Source organism: Callithrix jacchus, chromosome 2 (assembly GCF_049354715.1).
Source record: "Callithrix jacchus isolate 240 chromosome 2, calJac240_pri, whole genome shotgun sequence".
Classification (NCBI taxonomy): Eukaryota; Metazoa; Chordata; class Mammalia; order Primates; family Cebidae; genus Callithrix; species Callithrix jacchus.
The window spans coordinates 23,124,030-23,137,468 of NC_133503.1; the positions used below are offsets into that span (position 1 = coordinate 23,124,030).

General features: G+C 47.4%; 1 protein-coding gene across 3 annotated transcripts in view; it reads right to left on the reverse strand.

Moving 5' to 3' along the window:
- CCNJL (cyclin J like) overlaps positions 1-10,325 on the reverse strand; it is a 66,029-nt gene extending 55,704 nt beyond the window's left edge. For 2 of the 3 annotated variants that reach the window (XM_054249344.2, XM_002744114.5), the window contains exons 1-2: positions 9,821-10,021; positions 9,315-9,429 (exon numbers count right to left, since the gene is read on the reverse strand). In XM_054249344.2, coding sequence (XP_054105319.2) covers positions 9,315-9,380 — 66 coding nt within the window. In that variant the 5' untranslated portion in view covers positions 9,381-9,429; positions 9,821-10,021. Of the gene's footprint in view, positions 1-9,314; positions 9,430-9,820; positions 10,022-10,200 lie in introns of those variants that run through there. The other variant, XM_035284059.3, reaches the window with a different exon arrangement.
- Between the last annotated feature and the right edge of the window lie 3,114 nt (positions 10,326-13,439).

A 13,439-nucleotide genomic window follows, 5' to 3' on the forward strand; every position in this document is an offset into this window, starting at 1 on the left:
AATGGATCAACAAATTGTTATAGACATAAAATGGAATAGTAATCAGCAATAAAAAGAAATAAACTCCTGATAGACACAATGACATGGATGAATCTCAAAAGCATTGCATTACATTAAAAAAAAGGCAGGCAGAAAGGAGTACATATATATAACTCCATTTACAGGAAACGCTAGAAAAGACCAATTAAGTTTTAAGGACAAAAAGCAGATCAGTGATTGCCTGAGGCTAGGGGCAGGATGGGACTGATGAGGAACTTTCTAGGTTGATGGCAATGTCCTATGCCTTTTTTTTTTTTTTTTGAGGCAGAGTCTCTCTCCGTCGCCCAGGCTGGAGTACAGTGGCCTGATCTTGGCTCACTGCAGCCTCTGCCTCCCAGGTTCAAGTGATTCTCCTGCCTCAGCCTTCCAAGTAGCTGTGATCACAGGCGTGTGCTACCATGCCCAGCTAATTTTTGTATTTCTAGTAGAGACACGGTTTCACCATGTTGGCCAGGTTGGTCTCAAACTCCTGACCTCAAGTGATCCTTCCGCCTCAGCCTCCCACAGTGCTGGGATTACAGGCATGAGCCACTGCACCTGGCCAGTATTTTCCATTTTTACTTAAAAAACAAAAAAAAATTCAAAATAAAAATGGATTGCGATGACACGCACAGAAAAAAACACACCTAAATGTCAACAGAGTTTGTTTCCGAGTGGTAGGATTGTGAGGGGAATTTTACTTTCTTTTGTTTGCTTGTATTCGTTTTTGTCATTTCCTAAACAAATGTGTGTGTGTGTGTGTGTGTGTGTGTAATATCTAAAAAAAAAAAAAAAAAAGAATAGGAGAAAGAGAACAGCAGAGTCACAGTGTCACCTCTTTCTGCCAGGTGCTCAGACACACTAAAGAATTGTTGGCTGCACTCCCTTTACCCGAGGGACTCTGTGATTTGCGAAGACAAAGAAGTCGTCAAGGGCAAGGGCACAGGGCCAGCTCTAAGACTTAAATGTCCTCCCCTCCCTTAGACAGCACAGGCTTCCCCAGCCAACCAGGGTGCCCAGCCAAGTCCCTTGCCCATCCCACAATCTGAAGGCCCCGGAGATTGATGGGGTATACCCACATCCATTTTCTCCCTGGGATACCTGGGTGGCAGGTGGGGCAGGGATTGCTGTCCTCGTTTTGCAGAGGAAAGGAAACCTTCGAAGGTAATTTGCTTCTGTCACAATAAGGTGCCCTGAGACCATGTCCTGACTGGGTATTGTGCACACTGAGAATTGTGGTATTCTAAGACCTCAAGTGACAACGCCAAGTTCTGGTTCAGTTTTGTCACCAGCTTCTCCAGAATCCGGGTGAAACATTGCAGTCAGTCTCAAAGCTAGACACTATCCTGAATGGCAGCCCATCCTGTCCCCCAACCTCATTTGTGGTTTTCAGTTCTTCACAATCCATCTTCCATCCTCTGTATACACCTTCTAAGGCAGCTTGAATCACCTCTGCAGGTTACACTGCAGGAAACTTCTCCTTATTCTAAGAGCCCCCACACCTTCATCTCCAGGAAGGGGTCATGAGGGCAGACTGCTTAGGGTCTCGCTTGAAGACCACAACCATGAGACAGCCCTATCATTAGAGAAGGAAGGAGCTTGTCAAGGCCAGCGTTTGAATTTGAAAGATTTGAATGACACAGTCCTGTAACTAAGCCGGGCAGACACATCCCACCACCAGAGTTTGGAACACTTTCTTATTGGTAGATCTGGGAGCATCTTGCGATTTGGGGAGAACTTCCCTTTGGGGGATGCAGAAACCCAAAAGGAGGGGAAGGGAATAGGACAACCAAGTGGAGGATGACCTACCCAAATCCTTGAGCTCTGTGTTGAGTATGGACCTTGGTCACTGCTTTCTATAAGGAGACAGATGTTGAGCCCTGAAGTGGGGAAATTTGAGGAATTTAGGGGAAGGAGTGAGAAAAAAATACTGATGTTGAAAGAAAAGGGTATGCAAGCTTTAGGGGTCACTAAAAATGATGCGGTTTTGCTGCAGGGGCTGAGGACGAAGCCAGAATGAAATTCTACCACTACCCAGCCCTCAGGTGTCCTTTTCCCTGGCAAGTTAGGGACAGGCAATGGCAGAGGCCAAATCACGTAGAGGGGAGAGGCACCACACACAGGTGAGGGCCAGGTATGGCCACCCGCCAGGGCCAAATAAAGGCGACCTTCACCTACTCATCCCCCCTTTCCAATGCCCAGAGCAAGACCCGCGCCCACAGAGGCTAGCTTTTCAGGATAGTTTGGAGAGAGCGCATCCCTTAGAGACTACCAAAAAACAAACTAAAACACAAGAGCCTGTAGCGTCGTGGTTGACAGAACCTCAATTTTCTCCTGCTTTGTATTTCCATTTTTTGTTGAAATGAATATTTAAAAATGAATTTATGTTCAAGCCTTGATACAATCCGTGGTTTCATCTCAGACACTTAATCTTCGAAGCCTTGCAGTTTCTCATCTGTAAACTGGGGCTAATCCCAGCACTAGGGCCAAAGTGAGGCGTAAATGAGATAATATACGGGACATGTTGGCATACTGCCTGAAATCTAGAACGTGCTCAATAAATAGTAGCTACTAACATTATCACCCTTAAACAAAACGTTTGCCGTTCATGTTTGGGAAGATCTTTGCACAGATTCAGTCACAAATCAAACATCTTTTTTTTTTTTGATACGGAGTTTCGCTCTTGTTACCCAGGCTGGAGTGCAATGGCGCGATCTCGGCTCACCGCAACCTCCGCCTCCTGGGTTCAGGCAATTCTCCAACTCAGCCTCCTGAGTAGCTGGGATTACAGGCGGAAATGGGAAAAACGCATTAGGTGGCTGGTTGCTCTGCAAATCTCAAGTCTGCGCAGGATAAGAGAAGACCCTAAGGTGTCACATGACTCCCACCCTGGGAGAAGGTAAACACCCAGTGGAGGAGCAGGAGGGAGCCCCTAGTGCCCGACTCCCCGGTCCCAGGAAGATAAAGCTACCAGGTCATGTCAAGCAGAGCTTATAAACATGGCTTTGGGAGGGAGATTTTTTTCCCCCAAGAACTCCAGAAATCCCTATATTCAGAAGGTCTTCTACATACTCCAGAAGCCTTGAGTGACAGTGGGTGTCTGTCTTTGCTTACTAACATAACTACTTCCTTCTAACTGGAAAGTGAAGATTATGTGTAAAATGGACATAAATCAAAAGGAGACAAGTGCAAGTTCGATCGACTTTGCTACTCAGAAAATTCAGGAAGAAAAATGGGACCTCCTGTTAGAAGTGTGGGAGGAATTATCTAGATTTCTGTTATCTAGGCTCAACCTGCAGTTATTTTTCTAAGATCCTTAAGCTGTACTTTGGTCCAGGCCAGTAAATCTGCTCTTGTGAGTAACTGCTTTTCTTTTTTTTTTGAGACGGAGTCTTGCTATGTCACCCAGGCTTAGGCTGGAGTGCAGTGGCACGATCTTGGCTCACTGAAACCTCTGCTTCCCAGGTTCAAGTGATTCTCCTGCCACAGCCTCCTGAGTAGCCGGGACTACAGGCGTGCACCACCACACCCGGCTAATTTTTGTATTTTTAGTAAAGATGGGTTTTTAGCATGTTGGCCCAGCTGGTCTTGAACTCCTGACCTCATGATCCGCCCTCCTCAGCTTCCCATAGTGCTGGGATTACAGGCGTGAGCCACCATGCCCGGCCTGGATAACTGTTTTTCTAACTTCCTGCCCCATGTTATCTGACAGGAGAACATGCAGGTCTGTAGGAAGCTGGGGCAGCGTCTCCCAGCAACCAGATCCTGTGCTGGGCACCACAGCCAATGCTGTGGCCACACATGCAAAGACTGTACCGGGCGGGCCAGGGACATCTCCTGGCAGATGCCAAAGACATGATGAAGGATTCCCAGGAAGCGTTCCTGCACAAGCATTCATTCAACATTTCCCAGAAGAGTCCATTTGGGGCTGTCTCACTCTTTTGTGCACTCACAATGCCTGTGCCTGCATCAGGTGAGGTGGGGACACCCCAAGGTCCCCCTCTGACTCAGACACTGGTTTGGGAATGCCAAGGTAACAAGGTACACCTCATACCTGCAAGGAGCTCACAGTCTAGTGGGTAGGACAAGTCACCACACAGGGTGACAAAGATGGTGAAAGAATCAAGGATGAGGCTGGGGTCAGGGCCAGGACACATGGCAAAGGAAAGGCTTGAGGGACAAGGAACATGCCCTTCAAGCTGCGTACCATTCAATGCCCTCATTCCATCATGTATAACTAGAACTCACCAAAATCTATTAGTTCTTGGATTCAATACCTTATTAATTTTAAACTTAGGTGGATGCATCTTTCAAGAAAAAAACAAGTGGCCCCGAGTTTTAGTCTGGACAGACCTGGCACAGACTTGGTCACCAGAAAAACACCACTAACAGCCTCCTCACTGGTGACTCCAGCCTGGTGACAATCTGCTCCTCCTTTTGGTTCAGAGAAGACAGTCAAGGGGCAGCCAGGTAGCAGGTAAGAAACCCCACATTCCTGTACTGCTTGGCACCCCCATCCCCAGCAGAAAGGTCAGAGGAGAGGAGCTGAAGGGAGCGGGTACTAGGTGAGCTTCTGCAGATGAAACAGGGACAGGAAGGAGGATCCAAGGAGGAATTGAAGGGCTGAGCATGGGATAAAGGTGGCTACAGAAAGGAGAGGGAGAGATTTCTCCAGAGCAATTTGGGCAGGAGGAGGGTTCAACTCCCCACACTCACCCATCGGAATGCCAGGTTGGTAGAGGGCCTTGCCAATGGGGTCTCACTCCTGGGTCTCAGCCCTCAACAGACACATAATGTTTGGCAAACTCCTCCCTCTCCTGACTTCAATCCCATCACAGGACCAATGGTCCAATGGACTAACAGTGCCTATCTTACAAGGATTACCTATAACATCTGTGGACCCTCTGGAGGGTGGTCACAAACTCTAAGCCTTACTCCGAGCAGCACTATGTGAACGGGCTACGAGTGTCTTGCAGCAACCCCAGGTGGAGAGGCACAATGCCTGCCAAGAACCCACCACGCATCTCACACTGTCCTTTTTTTTTTTTTTTTTTTTGAGATGGAGTCTTGCTCTGTCGCGAGGCTGGAGTGCAGTGGCACAACCTCAGCTCACTGCAACCTCCAACTCCCTGGTTCAAGCCATTCTCCTACCTCAGCCTCCAGAGTAGCGGAATTACAGGTACACGCCACCATGCCCAGTTAATTTTTATATTTCTAGTAGAGACAGGGTTTCACCATGTTAGCCAGGATGATCTTGATCTTCCGATCTCGTGATCCACCCGCGTCGGCCTCCCAAATTGCTGTAAAACATTTCTCCCAGCTTACAGAACAGAAAAGCAAAGACTGACTTATTCTCCTTGCCATTCCATACACATTGGGAGGCGGTGTTCAAGGCACCGAGAGACCCCAGCACAGAACAAGGCAGACGCAGGCCTCTTCTCATGCAGCATATATTCTAGTGTGGGAAGAAGGGCAGCAAACAAAAAATAACTTCAGACCCCAGTCAATGCTAGGAAGAGAAAAACAAGGTGATTTAGTAGAGTGACATGGAGAGGCAGTAATAGATTAAGGGAGGCAAGCAACCATGTGTCAGTCTGAGAAACACAGAATCCAAATAGAGGAAACAGCCAGTGCAAAGGCCCTGAGATGTGAACAAGCTTGACTTATTCCAGTAACAGAAAAGAGGTGTGGCTCAAGAGCAATGGAATGGAGGGTGGGGGCTAGGAGTGGGTAGGAGACAAGGTCAGAGAGCAGATCAGAGCCAGACTGCTGGGTATTCCAAGCAGCAGTAAGGACTGGGAATTTTATTGTAAGTGCAGTGGGTGACATTGGAGGTCTTTTTTTTTTTTTTTTGAGGCGGAATTTTGCTCGTTACCCAGGCTGGAGTGCAATGGCGTGATCTCGGCTTACCACAACCTCCGCCTCCTGGGTTCAGGCAATTCTCCTGCCTCGGCCTCCGGAGTAGCTGGGCTTACAGGCACACGCCACCATGCTCAGCTAAGTTTTCGTATTTTTAGTAGAGACGGGGTTTCACCATGTTGACCAGGATGGTCTCAATCTCTTCACCTCGTGATCCACCCACCTCGGCCTCCCAAAGTGCTGGGATTACAGGCGTGAGTCACCGTGCCCCGCCTGACATTGGAGGTCTTTAAGCAGAGAATGATACAATCTAAATTCTGGCTATTCTGGGAAGAATGGACGATAGGGGCCAGATTTAGAGAAGTTGAATGAGCAGCTCAGGGTTTCACTTCCATCACTAGCGTGCAGGCAATACCAAGACTTGTTTCCATGGTGTCAAGTTTTTAATATCCTGTAGTATGATGCTCAACTGGAATCTCATATCTGACAAAGCGGGGCTCCCACTGTCTCAGTGATCTCAGCTTCACCTCCTGTGTGGGTCACGTGAGGATAACTGCTTGTGGTTCTATAGTAACAGTTACACAGCATATATGTAAACATGCTTTGTATTCACCTGGCAACATGCAACAAAGAGTGTCTACTGTGTGCCAGGCACTTATAAAGTTGTTCTATAGTGTTAGAAACACATTATGAGAGTAGATATTTGATTAAAATAAAATTTACCCTGTCTGGGTAAAACAGAAGGACAGCCCTCATTCCTCAAGAAAGGCGAGGCCAGTTTGGCTACTAAGTTCCCCTAGTCTTGGCTCTTCTTGCCAAACTCCATGAAGCCAAATTTTTGAAGAAGCATTTTCTTTTTTTTTTTTGAGACGGAGTTTCGCTCGTTACCCAGGCTGGAGTGCAATGGCGCGATCTCGGCTCACCGCAACCTCCGCCTCCTGGGTTCAGGCAATTCTCCTGCCTCAGCCTCCTGAGTAGCTGGGATTACAGGTGCGCACCACCATGACCAGCTAATTTTTTGTAATTTTAGTAGAGATGGGGTTTCACCATGTTGATCAGGATGGTCTTGATCTCTTGACCTCGTGATCCACCCGCCTCGGCCTCCCAAAGTGCTGGGATTACAGGCTTGAGCCACCGCACCCGGCCAGAAGCATTTTCTTCTTTGAAGAGGGAGAGGAAATAAAGAAGAGCAATTAGCAGTATTTTGAGGAGATGGGGCATTATAACCAAAGAAACTTAGGATTTGCCCTAATATGGCCAGCTTTAAGTCAAGTTTGACCTTGGACATCAGTCCTTGGGTGAGCTTTCTATTTCTGGGACAAACCCATCTTGTCTTCCAGGTGGGCAGCCCAATAGTAAACTCATATGACACTATGACATAGCTAAAGCAGTTAATGGAGAACTGCCTTTCCTGCTTCTTTGAGCAGCTGAAGGAACACTTAGGACAACCTCTCTTATATAAAGGTTGGGCATTCTCAGGTAACTAAACAAATGGCATTTATTGCTCCCAGAAATCCTTCCTTCTAGAAAGGGGCAAACCAGGTCGAAGTCGTTCCTCCTAAGCTATGAGCAGAAACGACAACATTTGAGCCTATGATTGATTAACAAGGAAGCCCAATTCCCACGGCAGTCCTAACTCCATTCAGCCATTACCTCCAGAAAAGGACCAGAACCATACTGCCTGGTCCACATCCCCCTACCACTTCCCTTATATTTCAACTGAACCAACAAGACTTGTCCAGATGCCTAGAATGTTCTACACCTTGGCCACTCCGTTCTGGGAAGAGCAAGGGAACAGAGAAAAGCTTCCTGTCCAGAGGCCTAGAATGTACTACAAGATTTCCTCTTGTCCAGATGCCTAGAATGTACTACACCTTGGCCACTCTGTTCTGGGAAGAAGACCAAGGGAACAGAGAAAAGCTACGGCCTTGCTGAGCAATGCAGGACGGAGACAGGTCAGCAGGTGCAGAAAGAAAAGAAAACAGCATTAATCTGACTGGAAGACAGCTACTCAACGAGGACCAAACACTAAGGAGCCGGAGACCCTTTATTTAAGCAGGGCTCCTCCAGACACTCGGTACAAACGCACTGACTGTGAGACCTGCATGGGAACTCGAGTACCGCACTAGGAAGACCTTTTCCTCCCTGTCTTGGGCTCAGTAGTGTCCCCCCAAATCTGATATCTGTCACTCTGAAACTTCAGAATGTGACCTTACTTGGAAATGGAGTTTTTTCAGGTATAATTAAATTATGATGACATCACATTGGATTAGGGTGGGTTCTACTCCAATGACTGCGTATCCTTGAAAGAAGAGAAGACAGACAGACACACAGACAGAATCACATGACAGTGGAGGCAGAGACTGGAATGATGTACCTACAAGCCAAGGATGACAAAGGATGACCAAGCACCAGCAAACCTAAGAAGGAAGAAGCAAAGATCCTCCTCTAGAGCCTTTTGAGAGTCCCGGCCCTGCTAACACCTTGATCTGGGATCTTCAGCTTCCAGAGCAGAAATAAATTTCTGCTGCTTTAAGCCCTCCAGTTTGTGGTCCTTCACAATGGCAGCCCTAGGAAACCAATCCACTTCCTACTTCACACCTGTTCCCCAAACCACCCCTTGCCAGGCTCAGCCGGAGGGCTGGAGGCAAGACACACAGGCCATGCCTCCAGCCCACCTGGACTCTTCCACCTTCCCAGTGCCCCTCAGCTCTTCTCTCTTCGAGGGGAGGGGTGTGCACAGATCACATTTCAGTTGCTGCCACCCACCTTCTGCCACAGGAGGCAAACCCGCAGGGGAGTTTTTGTTTTCATCCCTCAGCCTCCCAGTTTTGTAGCCTCTTTCAATTACACTGGTGTTCCTTACATTTCATTCGGTCCCATTCCAGATATATACACAGATACATGTATTTAGCCATAACCATGTATTCCCTGTACTACCACTCATCTTTATACAAAATATATAAAAAGTCACTACTTTTACTCAAAATAAATTTGTTTTAAGAGAAACTGCTATATAATTATTACAATAAATGGAAAATCGCAAATGCAGAGCTTGTTAGGCATATACACATTTTTAAATTACACATGAGAATAAATGCACAATATTTTTAAAAGACCCATTCACGTATGGTTTAAAATAATCTAGGGTGGCAATACTATAGGAAACACTGCCTTAGAGGTACAGTGGCTATCTCTGACTAGTTGGCCCAGAGCTGTGAGCTCCTAATAAAAAAAATCAACTTCAATCTCTCCAATCTCTCGTCTCTAACCCCCGAACCCCAATTCCACCCAGACACTCGAGAGAAGGTAAAGGGTAGGAGGAAAGAAAGGCACCCGGGAGTTCTGAGTTCCCACGCGGGCGACCTGAGAACACGAAGTCGAGACTGAAGGAGACTACCCAGTCCTGCGAGTGACAAGGGCAGGGAGGGACTGACCTTCTCGCGCAGGGTGCAGTGGACGTCCGAGGCGACGCGCCCTTCCCACCACGGCTCATCCATCATCGCGTACGCAGCGCCGCGATCCGAGGCTACCGGGCTCTCAGGGCGCACCCTGCGTGGACAGGGGCAACTTCAGCGGCCGGAGCGTGCTCCCGGCTCCGACCCCCTGTGTCCCTATCCTCGCTCGCCCCTAGCCCCGGGCCCGGGCGGGCGCCCCCTCCTGCGCCGCTCTGAGGAGCGGGCGGTAGCCTCCCGTCTGGGGAAGGCTTCGGTGCCCTCTCCCCTCAGCTCGCCGGACACGGGGCGATATGGAGCTGTGCAACAACTTGCAGAATTTTTATCTTCCCTTTTCCAAAAGTTGCAGAGAAAGTTGCCGACTCTGCTAGCTCGCTCAAGGCTGGGGCTCTGGCGGCGGCCACCGGCTCGCAGTCCCCAACTCCTCCCCCGCCGCCCAGCCTTTGTCCTGCTCCCACATCCTGCCCTCGAGCCGGGGCGAAACTCACGCATCCTCTCTGGGCGTGGGGGGCTGCGGGCGCCAGGCCCCTCCCAGGGCCGAGGCAGCTGTGCCTTCTGGTGCCTGCCGGCGGCTGGACCCTCGCCCGGGGCGCCCCGCACTCCTGACGGCCGCCTCTGCAGCCCGGTTAGTCCTGGCCGCCGCCGCGCCCCTACGTGCGCTCGGGTCCCGCCGCGGCTCGCAGGCTCCCGGCCGCCGGGGCCCTCCCTCCCTCGCTGGGGGAATTGGGGGCCGGGCCTCGCGCATGCGCTGCGGGCGCCCCGCGCCCCGCGGGGCGGGGGGCTGGGAATTGGAGCCTTTCTTTGCCAGCTCTGGCTCCGCTTCCTGCCCTCCCTCCTCCCTCGCTTCGGCAGAAAGCTTCCCTCTCACCTTCGTTGAGACTAGCAGTGGCCTTCTGGGCACCCCGCCGGCTTGCCCGGGGAGCCTAGGGACCGCGGCGCCACCTGCGCTCACCATGCGTGAAACGCGCGGGCTGGACGCCCCCAGAAAGTTCTGCCTTCCGCGCGCTCTGCTCTAGCCGTCCTTACATCGGTTCCACCTGTTTTTCTGTTTCTCTCTTTTTTCTGTTTTTTTGTTTTTCCTCTTCTTTTAAACCTGTCCTGCCATGAGGAGGTAGATTTCCAAATGGACAATTCCTGCGAACGCTGCGGAAAAACCACCCTTGTTCACCCACGAGTCCCTAATTCTAAAGGAGCCTAAGTCGCTGGTATTTGCTGTGCTCCTACCGAATACTTCACGCCTCACACTGAAGGAAAACTTTTTGTTTTTGTTTTGTTTTCGTTTGTTTTTTTTGCCGGGTCGTCCGGTAGATGGAAAACATCGTCGTTTTAATTCAGTTGATTGTTTTTGGAGGGTCATTCTTTTAAGTCAGCCCATCCGATGGCGTAATATTGGGCTATCCTCTTGACGGATTGATTTTTGTGATATTTTTAGAGATTCGCAAATTTAGAATCAAATCCACCTACCAACCGGGTGATATTTGTCAAGTTCCTGAAACTCGGAGCTTGGAATCCGTCGTGTAAAATGGGAATAAAAGTTGCACGAACCTGCTGGAAATTAAATGAGATAATGCGTGTAAAAGGATAATCACTATACCAGATATAAAGTGAACACTCAATAAATAACTGCTACTGAAGAGCCTTTAGTTTCTTTCTTTGTTTTTTGTTTTGAGACAGTTTCACCCTTGTTGACCAGGATGGTCTCGATGGATCTCGTGATCCACCCGCCTCGGCCTCCCAAAGTGCTGGCGTTATAGGCGTGAGCCACCGCGCCCGGCCGAGCCTTTAGTTTCTAACTGCTTTCCTGCACATAAAGACGTATCGGGAAAAAAAAATTAAATCAGCGTTCATAAGCTTCAACTGGACCTTGAAGAGCAGTTTTAATGTAAAGCAAAAACAAACAAACAAACAAACAAGAAACCCAACTATTGGAAAACTGTAAAATACCTAAAAAATAAACTGAATAAATGTGCAGGCTCTTAATGAAGACATTACAAAGGTCGAAACATAAGGAAGGCTTGAAGGAATAGAAGCACAAAGACCAACTTAATGCAAATTACTCTATTTAATAAAATTTTCATAGTTGTGGGTAGATTGGGGGAGGGGGCACTTAACATTTTTTCTAACATTCAATGGGAGAATATCTGTGAGAAAGGCTAGGAAATTTATCTTTTAAAAATGAGGGGGATGGCCAGGCTTGGTGGCTCACGCCTGTAATCCCCGCACCTTGGGAGGCCAAGGCGGGCAGATCACCTGAGGTCAGGAGTTCGAGATCAGTCTGGCTAACATGGTGAAACCCTGTTTCTACTAAAAATACAAAACATTAATCGGGCATCGGGGCGCTCACCTGTAATCCCAACTACTTGGGAGGCTGAGGCAGGAGAATCGCTTGAACCTGGAGACGTAAGTTACAGTAAGCCAAGATCTCACCATTGCACTCCAGCTTGGGCAACAAGAGCAAAACTCTATTTCAAAAAGCCAAAAAAACCAAACCAAACCAAACAAACACAGGGGGAGATAGACGTGGATTATAAAATCTTAAGGCGTATTGCAACACTGTAGTTAAAACTGGGTAGTGTTGAAAAAAGAATGGATGGATTAAGCATCAGTGGAATAACTGAAAGTCTAGGAACATTTAATATACTTAAAAATTCACTGTATGATGAAGGTGGCATTTCACTTTTGTGAGGAAAAGGACAAATGGCTAAATTATTTAATAAATTAGGTTGGGGAAATTACTTTGGAAAAAAAGTAAAACTAAGGACTTGTTTAAATATCATCAAAATAAATATAAGAACTCAGATAACTACAAACAAACAAATCACAAGAGAATTAGGTGGAAACATACACGAATTATATGGTGGGAAGGCCTAGGTGTTAAGGCATGGGAGGAAACCGAAGGCAAGGGTGAGTAGACATGTTTGAATAAATATGCAAGATCTAGATACATCAAATATCATTACCGAAAAGGCAAATGATATATTTGAGAAAATGTCTTTTAACAAATGTGATAAAAGGTTGATGTTAGTGTCTAGACCTCTGAGAAACCAGTATATAAAACATTAGCACCCTACATGCAGAAATGGGTGCAGGACATGAATAGGTATGCCGTCAAAGAGGGAATTCATACAGGTAGATGTTATTTTTAAAATGCTCATACTCCCCAGCACACAAAATTAAATGCTTTTTTTAAGAAACAGTGGGATACTTTTTGTTAAGGATTTTTGATAAATACACAATGTCGTTGGGAATATAAATTAATACTATCTTTCTGAAAGACAACATAAATCAAAACATTTTAAACTGTATTATTTGATCCAACTTTTCCACCTATAGAAATTTATTCTTTTTAAAAAAACAGATTGGCCGGGCGCAGTGGCTCAAGCCTGTAATCCCAGCACTTTGGGAGGCTGAGGCGGGTGGATCACGAGGTCAAGAGATCAAGATCATCTTGGCCAACATGGTGAAACCCCGTCTCTACTAAAAAAAAAAAAAAAAAAATACAAAAAATTAGCTGGGCATGGTGGCGCATGCCTGTAATCCCAGCTATTCAGGAGGCTGAGGCAGGAGAATTGCCTGAACCCAGGAGGCGGAGGTTGCGGTGAGCTGAGATTGCGCCATTGCACTCCAGCCTGGGTAACAAGAGCGAAACTCCGTCTCAAAAAATAATAATAATAATAAAAATAAAAAATAAAAAAAAGCAGATTTATTTCAGAGGGGTTTTATTAAAAACGCTGCTTCATTATGGTGAACCATTAGAACAGGGAACTGGTTTAATAATTATTTGTCTCTTAAAACATTTTTAAAAGGAGGCATAATGAATTGGAGAAAATGTTTATAATATATTAAATGAAAAGGATAAACTGGGCTGGGCACAGTGACTTATGCCTGTGATCCCGGGACATTGGGAGGCTGAGGCGGTAGAACTGCATGAGGCCAGGAGTTCAAGACCAGCTTGGGCAACATAGACCCCCCTACTCACACACACACACGCACACGCACACACACACACAAACCAGGTGTGGTGGTATATACCTGTAGTCTTAGCTGCTCGGAAAGTTAAAATAGAATCATTTGAGCACCAAAGGTTAAGGCAACAGTGAGCTATGA